This window comes from Patiria miniata, unplaced genomic scaffold, assembly GCF_015706575.1.
Source record: "Patiria miniata isolate m_02_andy unplaced genomic scaffold, ASM1570657v1 HiC_scaffold_22, whole genome shotgun sequence".
NCBI lineage: Eukaryota > Metazoa > Echinodermata > Asteroidea > Valvatida > Asterinidae > Patiria > Patiria miniata.
The window spans coordinates 8765377-8781238 of NW_024037061.1; the positions used below are offsets into that span (position 1 = coordinate 8765377).

Sequence of the window (15862 nt, forward strand, 5' to 3'; positions counted from 1 at the left end):
GAGGAGTAAGCAGAAACTAATGGCTAGTGGAAGTCATTCCAATCCATTTATTCTGTTTATTTGGCTGCCATCATCAGGCGCGGTTCTGGAAGTGCGGGGGGGGGGGGGGGCTATGGGGCTAGCCCCCCAAATTTTTGTCTAGGCACCCAAAACATTTCCTTAAAAAAATGGCAGTAGGCAAGTGTTAGGTGACGTCACATGCAAACGGTCTCACCCTAAAAGAAATAGTCGTTGGAAGGGGGCATTTGTACACTAGTATATATTGTGCATGATTTTGTAGGATTTTATTAGCGCTCCCCATTGAAATTTTTTTACAAGCCCCCCCCCCCCCCGATTTTCGAGGCCTAAGTGTCCGGAGAAAAAACCCGTTCTACAGCACGCCTCCTTCCAATATTTCTGGATCAACCCCTGCTAGCCCCCTAAAATAAAGGTTCTAGAACCGCGCCTGATAATCATTTACTTTGAAACGCAAATTTACCAGTTGTATATGAATGAAGTACATGTACATCAACCGGAGGGGCGGAGCTAGGCTGATGATGAGGGCGGGACTTACTAGGACGTCCTAGCCAGACCATCCTCAATGCACAAAGTTTACAAGTGAACAAATGGACACGATTTTAAAACAAATATACGAGACCGGTATAAACTGAACATTTATTCTTGCAACCAGCCTGTTGCAAAATGACAATGGGCCTGACACGAATGTGCAGTTTTGGATGTAATTAGCTTTGATTTGTGCTGAATTTGAAATTACCTCTGGCAAGTTTCACTAAAGAGAGAAATATTGCTATTAAAAATATACAACCTATGCAGTTGAATTGAAATACTTGAAAGTTGCTTTCATGGAGACACTGGTGATTGTGTGTACTTTTTGTGGTATAACGTGAGTTTCTTGATTATCGTGAGTTAAATCACCGGCGCAGCGTCCATGCACAAAAGTTGAATAGTGATTATAAAATAAACAATCGCGATGCGCGCGCGCAGTGGCGATACAATCAAAGGCTTTAAATTGGAGCTATTTACCGGTCCCCATATATTTAGGGGGGGGGGGGGCGGGAAACAGTCTAAGTTTAAATGCCAGCCGGGTAGCCTCCTTTCCGGTCGTCACTATAGGCGTTCAAGAATCCCTGCGCGTCACGCAGAATGCCTTGCACAACACTCAAGCGTGAAGACTCGTAAGGATAGTGTCCTTTTGCTCTCAGACCGTCGATAACTCCCTGAGAAAGAACATAACATGACAAGGTTTGCCTGAGTCTGCATTGGAACAGCTGCAGGGGCGTCGCTATATCAATTTGAATAGGGTGCATGGTGACAACACGTTTGCCGACCGGCCATCCGTGCTGCTAGGAGGTAGCCAGTAAAATGGGGGAAGGGGGGATATCATCTGACTATTGGGGGCACCGTTCAAATTGGACGATCTTGGACAAAATCAGACAGAAGTGGTGCTATATTCCTTGCACACATTTGCCAACAGACGCGCAATTTTGCCGACATAACTTTTTGCCGACAAAACCGATTGCAAACTCTTGTCACGTTGATCGCTGTTATTCACCGTCGTATATAAGGGCACCTGTGACCTCAGTTAAATCCTTGAGCAGTTATTGGACACATTTTGTACACCTGGGTCACTACTTCCGGTAAGCTATAAAATGTACGTGCATCAGTCAAACATGATGACGAGTAGAGCCACATGCCTGCCGTGTTTCCTTTGCAAAATGCGCCAGTGAGGTAAGTGACGGCCTGTCGTGAAAATGACTGATTAAGAACAGAAAGGGAAACCCGACTAGAGCGGGATTTGAACCTATAACCTCCAGAATACCGTACCGCTATGTTTTAAAATGAGCTATCCCCGGTCCACGTGGATAGTTTCGCAATTACGTCATAGGGCAAGGGCGGATCCAGAACACAATTTTTTTGTGGGGGGGGGGGCAAAAAAAAAAATTGGGTCCCCAAAAAGTGTGTCAAGAAAAAATTACGGCGCGGGGCTCGGGGCCATTCTAGATGCGCTGTGGTGCGATCCGAGGCAAATTCTGACCACTTTAACCAATGTATTTTTTTTGAGGAAAAGATGGTGGTTTACTCAATGCCTGCCTTTATTGCGAAATCATCTAAAACAAATTGATTTTTTTTTTTGGGGGGGGGGCATGGCCCCCTTTTGCCCCCCTGGATCCGCCCTTGTCATAAGGCGGTGGGTGCGAGCGAATTCGTTCACATAAAATAATCGTGAACTGCAGATCTTGACACTGAGGAATTAAATGTGTTACAAAACTAAAAAAGCCCTCATTGAAAAAAAAACTCTTGTGATCTAACCTGATCAAAACCCGGCTCGTAGGTGACATTATTGGGGACAAGTTGATGAAAAAAGCGTCTGCGTTGTATCGCCTCTTTGATACCATCACCATACCACAAAGTATCCACAGATATCTATACACACAATATAGAGACAATGTTTTCAAAAACAATTTAGCGATGAGATGAAGATTTAGATGTCTTTGAAATAAGCTTCCTGTACAGGATGAGTAAAAAAAAACCCGCATCCCAAATGGCAGGACCAATTTTTGAATGAAGTTTTTGCCAGTAGCAAATTCAAAATCTAGGATATGAAAGCCCAATCAATGAGCTTTCTTTTAGTACAAGAATCATTCAAAACACTCATGTACTGTTAAAGTTACGGCATTTTGAACACAAACACCGTTACAGTTCTGTCCATGGATCACAAAAAGGTACGTTTCTTTCAGCAAAACGAAACCAATTCATATGCATCCCTATGAGAATTGTTTTGGTTTTGCTAAAAGAACACGTACATGAGTGATCTGAATGATTCTTGTTCAATGTACTAAAAGAAAGCGTAACGACTGGGCTTTCATATCCTATATTTTTGAAAGTGCTACAGGAAAAACTTGGTCCTGCCATTTGGGATGCGTTTTTTTGATTCACCCTGTATTTTTTTTTTTTTTTTTAAAATAACTGTTAAGTGCAGCATAGAGAGCGAAGTAGACTGGTTCTCGGTCCTATCAGAGAGACCGGTCGTGTCTGAAGCGAGCTTCCTGAGCATGTTTTGCTAGTCTACGTACATGTAGTTTGAATTGTTGAAGACATAAAAAAATAGCTCTAGACTATCGTTTTTCTTCTGCACCGGGTAAAGTATCGCGTTACTAAAATAATATATCACTCTTTACACGGTTTAGATTGGTTTTAAGATGTTTAATCGAGGTCCTTTTTTATCAAATACATTTCACCTTTTATTCTGAAGCATGTTTTTATAGTAATAGGGAAGTGAAGTGAACAATAAATGCATGCGCATTAAGGCCAGTGACTATACTCGGTTGAAGAAAAAAAAATAAGATGCATGGTTACCTGGGCCAACGCGTTTGGTATACGTGATCCCCCTGCTGCACCAACCACCAGTTTAACTTTCCCGTCTCGATCCACAACGATGGTGGGTGTCATAGAAGACATTGGCCGCTTCCCCGGCCGGATGAAATTGCTCGGTGATGGAGGAAAACCAAAGAAGTTTGGCTGACTGGGTTTGGAGAAGTCATCCATTTCGTTGTTGAAGATGATCCCTGTACGGTTACCGCGAACTTTGGAGCCCAAACTGAGCAAGAACAAAGGTCAATGGAAGGGGTCAGAGATCAAATGGAAAGGTCAAGTTGGTCGTGTGTGGGTTACATGTGGTCATTTCCTGCAGTTTTCTCGTTTGTAATATTTCCCTCGAAATTTTGCCTTCGATTTTAATAACAGTATTGCATTCTGACATCGATTTTTTCTTATGCGAAAAATTGTTGAATTTCAAAGGAGCAAAAGAAGCACTAATTCAATAAAATCAGTGAACAACACAATTCAACCAATTATCGCCAAAGCTGGGAACTTTGTAAAGCTTTATGTAAGCCATACTTACGATAGGTTGAGAGTGCTTGTCATTGCGACGGCATTGCCATCACCATCCACAACAGACAGATGAGATGTGCCGCTATCTGGCTGATTGTAGTACGCTTTGTAGTATGACAGACCGTGAGACTCGGTGTCGCTAATAGCGGCTCGTAAGGAGTCTGCGTAAGACTGTGACGTCATGTTGGCAACAAGCTGGGACACAGGAAACCAGATATTAAATTGAAAAGCTTATAAGAATACAGGTGTCTCAAACACCTTGGAAAGTTATGAATATTTTTTAATAATTTTGGGAAGTGCGCGTAATTATCTCTGAGGTCTATGGCCGTCTTTTTACTGGTCTGCAACCATTAAGTCATGGTCACAGGAACGTTAAAATAACAGTCGTGGACTAACAAGGAAGAAAAAAGTGAGTCATCTTGAAATATGACTAGGCCTATACTACAGTAAACAAATAAATATTTCTTTGATATTCAGTTCAAAATTGTCATGTCTCTTGTATATTATTGTTTTTCAAGGCAACGAGCCACAACTGGAGAGTTGAGACCTTATAACCGCCTGTTGACTGAAAGCGTTTGATACAGTGGCGCACCTAGGATTTGGCTGTTTTTTTCTAGAAGTTTGATTTTTTTAAAGAAAAATTATAAAACGTTTTGGCCGCAGAAAAAAAAATTGGAGGGGGACGGACTATTTTGACCGTGGCGCCATTTATACCCCTATTATACTTTTCGAAAATAGGCCACTGTCAAATTGTGGAACTAAAACAAAATTGGCTCCCCCCCCCCCCAAAAAAAACCCTTGACAACCTCGGGGGGGGGGGGGGCTCAAGCCCCTGCGATGGTAAAGTCGATCCAAACAAACATACTACTCACTTCTTTGACGTCCACGTAGTCTTCATCACCAAGGAATGATCGGCCTGCATAGGCGAACTTGAAAGATTCAACCATTCGATGAGTAGTCAAGATCTCGGCTTCAGTGGTAGCTGTGCTCGAAGAAGTAATGTCATATCCTATAGGAATAAAAGTGGGCTATTATTACGATTTTTTTTAATTTTTGTTTAATTTTATTGGGCCGCTTTTTTTTTTTTTTTGGGAGGGATGGGCTTGAAAACCATGTGCGAATTTTTTTGCTCAAGACCCACCTGTGTTTTAACGAAACTGAAAGTGCTGTAAAACATCAACGTAGTGAGACACCAAAAGGCACAAGACGAGATAAGATAAGAATTGACAAGACTTATATTGAAGACGTAGGCCGCCGTCTTTAGCACTTGGATACGGGCCGGTGAGGTTTGAAATTTGGACTCTACATGATGAAATACGGAATCATTGGTTTGGTTGTGTTGCGCATGCCCTAGAGAAAATAAATACGAAAGTGACAGGTCACATGTAAGGTTTCCATTCCATATAAGGTATAAACAGGAGTCCAAATTCCATATGACACCGGCAGTCACACGTGACGAAGGAAGTGAATACAGCCGCTTCCACCGGCGCATGTGTCTTTGCCGGTGTAACGTGAATTTAAGACCTACGAAGTACGGACTCAGTAGTAATTAATACTGCGCATGCCTAAGTGCTGTTTAGGAGAGTGCCAGTCAGGTATAGAGGGTTTAACCAATTATAGGGTAAAGAGTCTGATTTTCATCAGGAGTCCGCTTTTCATATGACACTGGTCGTAGCCGGGTAGCCAACAAGGAACAGCCACACAAGAAATGGACAAAACAAAACTCACATAAACCTCAAACATTTGCCGCATAGTAAGGCATGAAATTACCTATAGCAGAAAAATAAAATCGAGAAGATCTGAACGAGAATATAAGAATCGGGAATCCGTCTACATATAAAGACCATTATCATGTTGCGGCCATCTTGATTTTTTCCTATTCAAATCAATGTAACCAAAGCGAGGCTGGAATGAAATATAGTCTGGTTCCTTTTTGCACAAAAACCCATTATCATTCAGTACTGTTATTGGATACAGGGAACATGACTGAAATGGTGGCAGCATACTAAAGGTCTACAGTGACAATTGTCGTTACTTACCCTCCAGGATGTTCATGATCAGTGAATACACAGCGCCGCTTGATGGCGGCGGGGGCGTGTACACCTTCAGATCACCGATCTCAATCATCAGAGGTGTCCTTCGTCGGACTCTGTATTCTTCCAGATCTTTCTTTGTGATAATACCACCTGTTTGAATCATCAGATTATTATAAAGAATAATTAATTTCACATGTTTCGAGGTCAGACTGTGACGGGCTTCGTGTTTACAGGAACTGACACATAGGTTGCTCACAGTTTCATACCCGTTCATATTTCAGCTTGGTGGGCGTCCGTGATATCAATCTCAATTAACGCTAAATGGCTGCACGAATAATCCAACAACAGCATAGGAAACCAAAACAGAATAGTTATTGAATTATTTTTGAATATCTAATTATTGGCTGCCAGACGATAATTCCGATCTCGCGGGGTAGGCTGGTCCCCGCTCCACAATCAGTGTACGGGCCGGGAGGCCGGGCAGTCTGCTCGCAGAGCTGATTGTTTGTGCCCCCCCCTCCAAAAAAAACCACCACCATATTTTTCAGAGGGTAGCAGACGTATAAAACAAAAAGGGAAACGACTTTTAAAGTTGGAATAAAACATATACAGGTTGACATTTTGTTAATAGAAACAAATAGAAGTGTTGAAGAGCATACGGAATGCAACTTTAACGTAAGGTTTTATAAGTGTACAACTTTTTCCTTTCGGCTATATTCTTGTTGTATGATATAAAACAAGAAAATTGCTAGTATATTATACTAGCCGGCGTATTTAGGTGTCCGCATTAGACCATCGGGCGAACGTATTAACAGCGCAGTACGCCCAAAATGGCTTGTATATATAATTATCATCACCGACTTAAATACATGTATAGTACATAAATCCCCCACCTCTGTCTGCAATATCAGCCACGATGTCATCAGTCAGTTCTCCCCTATAGTAGGCATTCTCTCCACCCTCGGCTAGTTTCTTGTAAGTTTCGGCCAGTTTGAGGTTAGTTATCATGTCACCTTCCTTTCGAATCTCACCCGTAGAGTCCACAAACAGTTCGCTGAAATTGAAAACCGCGAGCTTTTTGGTTACTAGCATGCATTTCTTTATTCCTTTTTTTACTCATGCAGAAAATCCAGTTTTAAAACACTTTAAACACATATTTGCATGTAAACATTGATAATCCTTATCTTGCCAAAATATCTGCCCAATAGGTTCCGATCGTCCGACGTCTATAAGTGCCACATGACCATCCGTGTTTCCCGTGATCGGCCGCCATTGCAGTAGGCAAGCGTTTGGTTATAGCAACCAGGGCCAATTTCACGGCGCTGTTAAGCACAAAAAAATTGCTTAGCACAAAAAAAGTCTGGCTTATAAAAGCAGGTTATCAGCCAAAACTCCATGTATATTGTATATTGCTCGTGATTAGTATTCAGTTGTTGTTTGCTTAGCATGACAATCACAATCATGGAGTTTTGGCTGGTAACCTGCTTTAATAAGCCAGACTTTTTTGTGCTAAGCAATTTTGTGTGTGTGCTAAGCAGCGCCGTGAAATTGGGCCCAGTACTGAACTAGACATAGTAAGTCATATTTTCACGACGGTAAAAATAATCGCGAATTCTTTATCACATGGCATAAAGGTCAGTGGTTACTACATGTGCCGTGATACGGGACAAATCGGTCTCCGCAGCTTTTGCCATCCATCGCAGCTCTACCAATACGATCTTTGCCTACTACAATGGCGACGCTGACTTTCCGGTACCCGGATGTAGACCGGGTAGTGAGAGAGCTTATAACAATTTGTCCAACCTCGTTTCCATGGGCACGATCTTGCTGCGCCATGTTGGTTCCCGTCATGGCCTGCGCGATCTTAACCCCTGAAATTGTGACATTTAAAATGTGCCAATTATTTGGCTCAGTTAAATTCGGACTGCAGTCTATGTATATAACGCGCGACGCAATTTGTTTTTGGGGTAGAATCCATTCTTTCAAACATGAGATTTCGACGTCGCGTTATTTAGCAAGGATTTGTATTAAATGTTACCTCTGTCGTCCCTTTACAACACAAGATACAGGTTTTTTGCGAAAAACGAGGCTGCCAGGCTCCATATCGTAACGCGCAGTACATTCTGAATAGCCGGTCAGCGTCGTTTGCGTATTCGTCACGGCCAGGGGTTAGTGAAGGAACGCGCACGCACCCATGGAGTCGAGGCTGCAATTTGTCAAGTCGTGTATTGGGCCTCCGTACCTCAAGTTTGGATCTGCCCTGATGATACTCTCTCTAGCAGTGATGATACCAGCCAATGCTTTGCCTATAACATATCCTTCCTCTGCTAATCTGATTGCAGGCTGAAATAGATCCCTCCAGGGTAGGACACCGTAGCGTTGATGAGCGGTCCAGTAGCCAGCTAGTTCCCCGGGAACACCAATAGACAAACCACCTGAGTTTTAGAGAAAAAAAAAACAACCATACATTATTTTTGACAGGTGTATAGTGTGAAATGTAGACTGTATGAAATGTGGACTCATGAGTTGCATTGCGCAAGCCTAAGTGAAGATAATTACAAATTAGTGACAGGTCACGTGTGAAAGTTACAGTCCTTATAAGGTAAGACAGACCGAGGAGGCACCGCATTGTCTCCATGGGCGTGGCCTCGGGAGGAGGGGCTTAACTTTGTAGAAGGACCATTACTGTAATTAAAGTTGTCAGAAAACTTTCACCGGTGACCGACACCTAGAGATCAGAGAGGGGATGGGGTCCGGGAGGGAGCAGGGCTGGACATTCTTTGACACAAGGTGGCGCTAATTATTGCGACCTCTTTTGTAGACATACTTTACACGATTTCCCCAAAAAGTGCGGGGGTATTGCACCCCACACCTCATCTATCGACAACTCTGATTGGCTTAAACAATACATCTGAATGAAACAAAATCATCTTACCTCAAATTTGAGACCATAACCGACTCATCACGAAACAAAAGCTACAGTGATGCATTTCAAAAATCTCCTACTAACTAGGCTTCTGGAAATAAAAATCTTTGTTGATAAACATCAAAGGTTATATAAAAGAATATCATTACCAAACGTAGACGCATCATCAGTTGCATTTTCATACATGTTTTCGGTGGCCGCAAGTGGCGCTCTTTCCCTCGCATCCAGTGCGTCTACGGTTCGAGTCCTGGCGTTGTAGTGTAACATGAAGAAACCCCCTCCGATGCCCGCACTCTGACAGCTGTGCAGACCGATGCAAAACATGGTGGCTATGGCGGAGTCAACGGCAGAACCTCCCATTTGCAATATATCTCTAAAAAAAAGTTACCAGTATCGCTTTTTAAACGTGGCTATGGGAAATGCCAGATTTGATCCAACATTCATAAATACCTAAGACAGTATGTTTAAGACCGGTTTGGGGTTTTAAACATAGCCAAGAACACATTTATTCTTTTAGTTGTAAGAATGGTCAACTTCGTTACCTGCTTTAAGAATCTTCACAGTCCTACGGGTGAAGTAACGTGGCAGGGGTGCACACAAATTTGAGGATGGGGTTTATAGAATACCTGCATTGCTCTCCCTCTACCCTCTTCTTTATAATGTGGGCCCTTCTGGGGTACCGCTTTACAGAGACGGACTTGTGCGGTACCACTGTTCCCTTTGTGCAAGTTGCAAGGTACTTGCACAAAAGCCCAGACGCAACCGACGCCACCAACCACACACACAAGGCCTGTGCTCTTTTTGTACAGGGCAGGCTATTAAAAACTCACCGGCCAATCTCTGAGCATGCTCCAGCATCGGCGGCCACCGCAGCTTTGGCGTACTGGTACTCGCCAGTCGGCTGTGGCGGCGCTTCAGTTGGTCGTTGGGTGACTGTCACAGTGCCAGTATCTTTGTAGTGATACAACAATCCCATGGCCACGCCCACAACCGCAGCCACTATCAGCACCACGACGAAGGCTAACTGCCATCTCAGAACTGTGGATTTTCTAAGACAAATAGGAATGAATTTCAGTCGCAGATATTATACAAATATTAACTGCTTCGAGTGGTGTAGTCAAACTAGCCGCCCGAGGTGATCCACGAAGCATTCTATTTTTCCCGAGGCGAAGCCGAAGGAAAAAGTTGCTCCGTGGATCACCGAGGGAGGCTCGTTTTACTACACCACGAGATAAAACAGTTAATATTTGTTTTATAACACCTCTCCCACAGTTTCTGCTTGATTTTAAGCGATAACTGATGAATTTAATCTTAATACAATACAAATTTACTTCTATTTGAATACGAAATTAGTTGAAAATTAACTTGCACTTTTTCTAACTACCCCTTCACGAAATGTTTGAACCCAGAGCTGTTTTTTTTTTATCCCCCCGGCCGGATCCACGCCTGTCGCTATCTTGCATGCTGTGCACGGCCAAAAGTACTATACCCATAGCAACCAAAGTACTATACGCATTGTGCAAATGCATACGGTGTGTGCATTGTGCGTTGCGCGCGCGCGTTGCGCGTATTGTTCCCAAGCGCTGGCGCTACAGAGCTGGGTTCAAACATTTCGTGAAGGGGTAGTTTGGAAAAGTGTAAGTTAATTTTCAACTAATTTAGTATTCAAGTAGAAGTACATTTAATTGTACAGATTAAATTAATCAGATATCGCTTAAAATTTAGCAGAATCTGTGGGAGAGGTGTTATATAGACTGCTTATCTCTTGGTGAAGTAAACTGGCCTCCCTTGGTGATCCATGGAGCATTCTATTTTCCCTGGGCTTCGCCTCGGGATAAATAGAATGCTTCATGGATCACCTTAGCCTTTCGCCAAGGCCATCGTGGCTTAACTTGCCGGCATTAGACAAAGCGGCGAATTCGACTGGAGCGACTGGACTGGATTCGTGCGTGCTGACTTAATCTTTGCTCCAGTCGCTTCGTGCTTTCACAACTACGCCGCTCTAAGCCACGATGGCCTTGGCGAAATGCTAGGATCACCTCGGGAGGCTAGTTTTACTACACCACTCGAAGCAGTCAATATTTGTATACCATAGTTCGGTTATAAAAGCAACTTGACCATGTTATATGGCCAAGTACTTACCCGGTCAAGTTGCTTTTATTGTCATTTTAAGGGTGTTTAGGTGCATTTTTGATTTTTGTATGCTAATGTAAATTTGCATATTAACGAGCAAAACTGTGATGTCATTCAGTTTCACATCTGCTTGAGTATAAAAAAAGTCACTGGAATTTGTTGTAGTTACGTTTCTGCTTTCAATGGTTCAATGTTGTTTCATTATGACAGTAATTAGACAATGAGAAAACTGTATGACAAATGTTTTCAATAAGCAAAAGTTTGGTTTTACAGTTTGAAGAGAAAAAACCCTAACCCGAAGAGTGTGTTCCTAAAGTGACAACACAGAAACAGCGCCCTCAGTTGTCAGGAAAACACTGAAACATTTTAATTGCTTGAAAATGGGCACTTTGCAAATGTTGTTACTATCACCATGATAAAATATCATGTTTTATATTTACTGTTTAAGTTGTATACGTTGACCTTCAAGGAACAGGACCACTTTCCTGGTAATGAGACACATCTAAGGAATGGCCAGTTTAGCCACAAGGTCCGCGTGGGTGGATGCTGGGCTGCACCGGAAGGCCACAGTGATTCAGCCCACAGACTTATAAGGAAATCCGATTGTTCTATTAATTTGCCTAGCCCTGCCCCCAGATACAAGTTGACCAAACACCTTCAATTCTGTATTATTAATATTCAATAGTTAGTGAACGATTCCTAATAAGGCAAGAAACCTGTAAGATAGCTGTAAGATTGGAATGTTCATTTACTGTATAAAAACCCAGTAGAATCTAGGAATCAGACAGAGAGCGTCACAGCCAGCCGAATAAACCACATCATCCCAAGTACCACTTCGTCTCTTACTGTCTTACTTTGTCTATATAACCTCACGGGTTATATTACCAAAATGGGATGTCTCATACTTTTGCATACGTTTCAGAGGAATTGATTTTTGTTACAAATTGCTCCAGTGTAAAATTCATTTCATGGCCCTTTAAAACGATTCACTTGTATCATAAAGCATGGACGTGTGTATATTGCTGCACCGTACACAGAACTGTTATACGTGTAGTTTCTATTGATGCGAAAATGATATTCGATGGAGTGTATATGTAATAAACATTACACCGCCCTGTTGAACTAACACTTCGTGGTGTGAGAATACAAATAAATAAATTGCTTTTCAAGACATGCAAGGCCACTTGCCGACACTGTAGCGGTGCCATTGAAACAACATCCCACATCCTACAGCGCTGCCCTTCAGTGCTCCAAGCTAGGATGCGTAGACACAACGAGGTGTGTAAACAGGTTGCTCGTTATATGTCCAGGCGGTATGGCGAAGACTCGGTATACACAGAGCCCTTGGTTAACACCAGCACTGGAAACTTTAGACCTGACCTAGTGATCATAGACAAGGCGAAAAACCATGCATTCATCGCCGATATATCTGTCCCTTACGAGGCCCATAAACACACCTTGAGGGATTCGGAGATTAGTAAATGTACCAAGTACAACACTGGCCCCATCTCTACGGCCATCAAGAACCGTTTCGGAGTAGCGTCTACCTCAGTTGAGGGCATACCGATCGGTGCTCGGGGTGCGGTACTCAGTAGCAAGCTCAAATACTGTGGCCTTAAGCTTAGTAGTAGCCAACTTAGTATACTGTCGCAGAATGCCATCAAAGGCTCTATTTTTGTTTTTAACTGCTTTATGAGCAAATAGGTTTAGGGGACGGTGGTCCCTTCCCGGGGTAAGCTTGTCAGCCCCGGGGGGATGTCGCATACCTGCAAACCGCGTCTGCTCGCTTCGGCTGAGCGACTTCACGGTATGGTCCCGCTCGGCCCTGCTACCCGTGGAGGGGCCCCGTCATTGGCACATCCGCTTGGACGGTTGTGCTGTAGCACTTTCTTAGCCTACACGAGGCATTATTTCGTGCAAGTCTACGTGTTTTTTAATCGAATATCACTCCGTTCTAATTAGATTCAACAAATCGGGCTCAAACTTCAGTCTGGGTTTGACCTCAGCTCCGACGAGGTCAATTAGGCAAGAGTACCAGGGGCAAGTTCGATCAAGGACCAGTGGTTGACTAGTGGTTGGTTCACTCGTGAAGTATACCCAGCTCATGCGCACTGAAGTTAAAGTGCACAGGACTCTTGGCGAACTATTGTTATATGTGAACGATTGTCAGAAAATGGCGGTGGCCAAATTTTATTCAACACTTGTTGTTTCTGTTTATTTACACAAATAATAGTGATTTTGAAGTTCAGGATATCTTACATAATCGCCATTGTTATTATAAATTGGTGACAAAAGTGACAGAATCGAAAAACAATTCAATGAGAATAAAATTTAAACAACTCAATGAGAATAAAATTTAGGGCTCACGGTTTCATTTTCCCGCCATTTTGTTGACAGTTGGTCCCCTCTGCACTATGCTATGGAAATTGCTTTTGATAACCAGCTTTCATAGGATGGGAATTTTTGGCGTCGGGTGATATAAATCAAATTAGGTTTGGCCCTTTTAAACACTGTATACTCAGTGTGTGACCTCCCGAGTGAAAGTTGGAAAAAAGTTGGATTGTTTCCAACTTTCTCTCGGGAGGTCACACACTGAGTATACAGTGTTTGAACGTCGGTGAAGGGCAAAACCTAATTTGATAACCAGCTTTATATATCGTCGCGCGACCAACTGCGGTAGGCTGGTCGCGGTGTTTTTATGTGCAGCAATCATCGTCAATGGATCATGATTATTCATCGACTCGATGTCTGTTCATATAAAATGACGCCACAACATTGTCATCCCTCATCCATGCATGTAGATTAATGCATTTCAAAGAACGGCTTTCGTTGAGCTGCCACAGTGGCCTGAGGTGCGGATCCGGGGGGGGGGGGGGTAAACCCCCAAGCTCTGTTGAAGTTTTTTTTTCATAGAAATTCCTTACAAATATCCGAAACCCCCCCCCCCCCCCCGCTCTGACATCCCAAAAATTATACTGGTAATAATGTCCGCCTGTGCACAAAATACGGACAAAGCCAGCTTGGTTAGGGGTATTTGTAAACAATTTTATAATATAGTGTTAATAATCGTCAAATTTGAACAGCGCCCCCATTGAAAGTATGGTACGACCCCCCCCCCCCCCACCTATTGATTTTCGGAGGCAAAGTGTCCGGAGAACCCCCCCCCCCCCCTGCGAAAATTCCGGGATCCGCCCCTGCTGCAAAAAAACCCGCAGGCTGGTCCTGAATAGTTGACTAGACTAGTGGCAACCGTCGTCGAGCATGCATGGAGGAAGATATTATAACTATGGTCCTTGATTGAACTTGCTCCAGAATGTAGTGGCTATAGAGTTGCTTTGCCCAACTACAGCAACTATAATTGGAACAGACCTGAGTTGGAATAGCCCAAACTATACAGTTAGAACAGTCCTAACTATCAGGGGTGGATCATAAGGGGGGAGGGTGATTGAGCCTAAGGTGTGATGAAGGGAAGACTTTGAATCTACGAAGCTTTAAGCATTCCATGTATTATTTTTTTGACCCCATGCATATTACTAGTATAGTCATCAGCGACTGAACGGGGTTTTCAACCCCCAAACCCTCCCTCTACTCATATTAGGATCGGCCCAACCATGGAATAGTTCTTATATAGTTGGGACAATCTGAGGCCTAATATCGTCTTACCGCTTGGCATCAACCTCTTCCATGTCCAAACTTGCCACTCTCGAAGCTGATTTGCCGTTCTCCATCGTCGTCTGCCGCTGCTACTGTATAATATTCACTTCACTATGACTCTCGATGACGAAAAGATGACCTTGCGTGGGTGCAGGAAGGAATAAACCAATCATTCAGGAATGATGTCGGAGGTTCTTCTAGCCAAACCGACTGTTAAGCTCTCAGCCTTGGGTTCACTTGTCTCCAGTATGGCTCAGTTGCACTTGACGTCGTCGACTATTGAATGGGATTACTGTGCAGTGCACAATACACGATACGACCTAACAAATATTCTGTCGGTCCGGTACTTCTGTCTTATATAATTCTTTATGATGAGGCTTGCTGGTTTTGCCGAAGTCAATTGAGCCTGATAGGCCGTCTGATAAGGTTTGTGCACAAAACCCCGGCGCTAGGGGTTTTGTGTTGAATTATTAGTGTGTGACTTTTACGGCAATGTGTCAGCATGGAGCTATGTGTGGATATCTTCCAAAATGACCCTGATCGATAACCTTCCTTCTGTAGTCTAGATGTTGTTATGGTTTGACTATGCGATAACCCGTCACAAAGATAACCCGCCTCCGCGAGAGGGCGCTATCACGGCCAACCAATATCACGCACCCTGTCGGAACAGGTTGCGGAACAGGTGGTTACCCAGAATGCCATCCCCACTTCCTTCACAAGATTCCGTGAAGCTCATCAGCATGTCCCAGCGCCCTGTTTGCAGGGCGGGTGAACGAGCGAATAACAACGGTGCCTTCTTTGGTGGGACATGTACTTCGCTGGTTCAAAGTTGGTTTTGAAGTTGGGCCTTAGTCAATTTGATTTTCCTATTATCCTAAGATACCATCGTAATATGCCATAAGAATTGAAATGGTATATTCGGTGTGATACCTTCATGTCTTTTCGTCAATCAAAGTTGGTTTTGAAGTTAGGCCCTAGTCTATTTGATTTTCCTATTTTTTTCAACTTGGTTTCTTTTAATTAAATGAGATACAATTCTTGAAACTAGTCTTAGCATTTTGTATATAATATTACCTCGATATCAGTAGTTCATATATATGAATGTTTTCTTCAAGGACTACGTGGTATCTCCTAGATACCACCGTAAATGTGCCATACGAATTTCCTAGACTCTTAAAACAGTTTATTCGGGAGTATGCAGACACTAATGGCTATTGGAAGT

The 15862-nt window shown here is 43.1% G+C and overlaps 1 protein-coding gene across 2 annotated transcripts; it reads right to left on the reverse strand.

The window, feature by feature from the left end:
* Positions 1 to 629: 629 nt before the first annotated feature.
* Positions 630 to 15187, reverse strand: LOC119729935 (glutathione hydrolase 1 proenzyme-like). 2 transcript variants are annotated; one of them, XM_038202722.1, is made up of 11 exons: positions 14650 to 15187; positions 9684 to 9902; positions 9003 to 9226; positions 8170 to 8362; positions 6821 to 6981; positions 5931 to 6077; positions 4764 to 4900; positions 3902 to 4086; positions 3358 to 3598; positions 2311 to 2424; positions 630 to 1217 (listed from the first exon to the last, which is right to left on the reverse strand). In XM_038202722.1, the coding sequence occupies exons 1-11, from the start codon at positions 14712 to 14714 to the stop codon at positions 1071 to 1073; spliced, it is 1833 nt and encodes a 610-aa protein (XP_038058650.1). In that variant the 5' UTR covers positions 14715 to 15187; the 3' UTR covers positions 630 to 1070. The 2 variants fall into 2 exon arrangements, with proteins under 2 accessions (XP_038058650.1, XP_038058651.1); XM_038202723.1 differs by lacking the exon at positions 2311 to 2424.
* Positions 15188 to 15862: the final 675 nt, after the last annotated feature.

What these genes read in the sequence shown, in the direction of transcription:
- LOC119729935 (XM_038202722.1), bottom strand. Translation starts at nt 14,714, where the DNA reads ATGGAGAACGGCAAATCAGCTTCGAGAGTGGCAAGTTTGGACATGGAA. An exon ending in GCATGCTCAGAGATTGGCCG is followed by an intron (nt 9,227 to 9,683) that starts GTGAGTTTTTAA and finishes ACTTTTTTTTAG; the next exon opens with AGATATATTGCAAATGGGAG. An exon ending in GGCTGATATTGCAGACAGAG is followed by an intron (nt 6,078 to 6,820) that starts GTGGGGGATTTA and finishes TGATTCAAACAG; the next exon opens with GTGGTATTATCACAAAGAAA.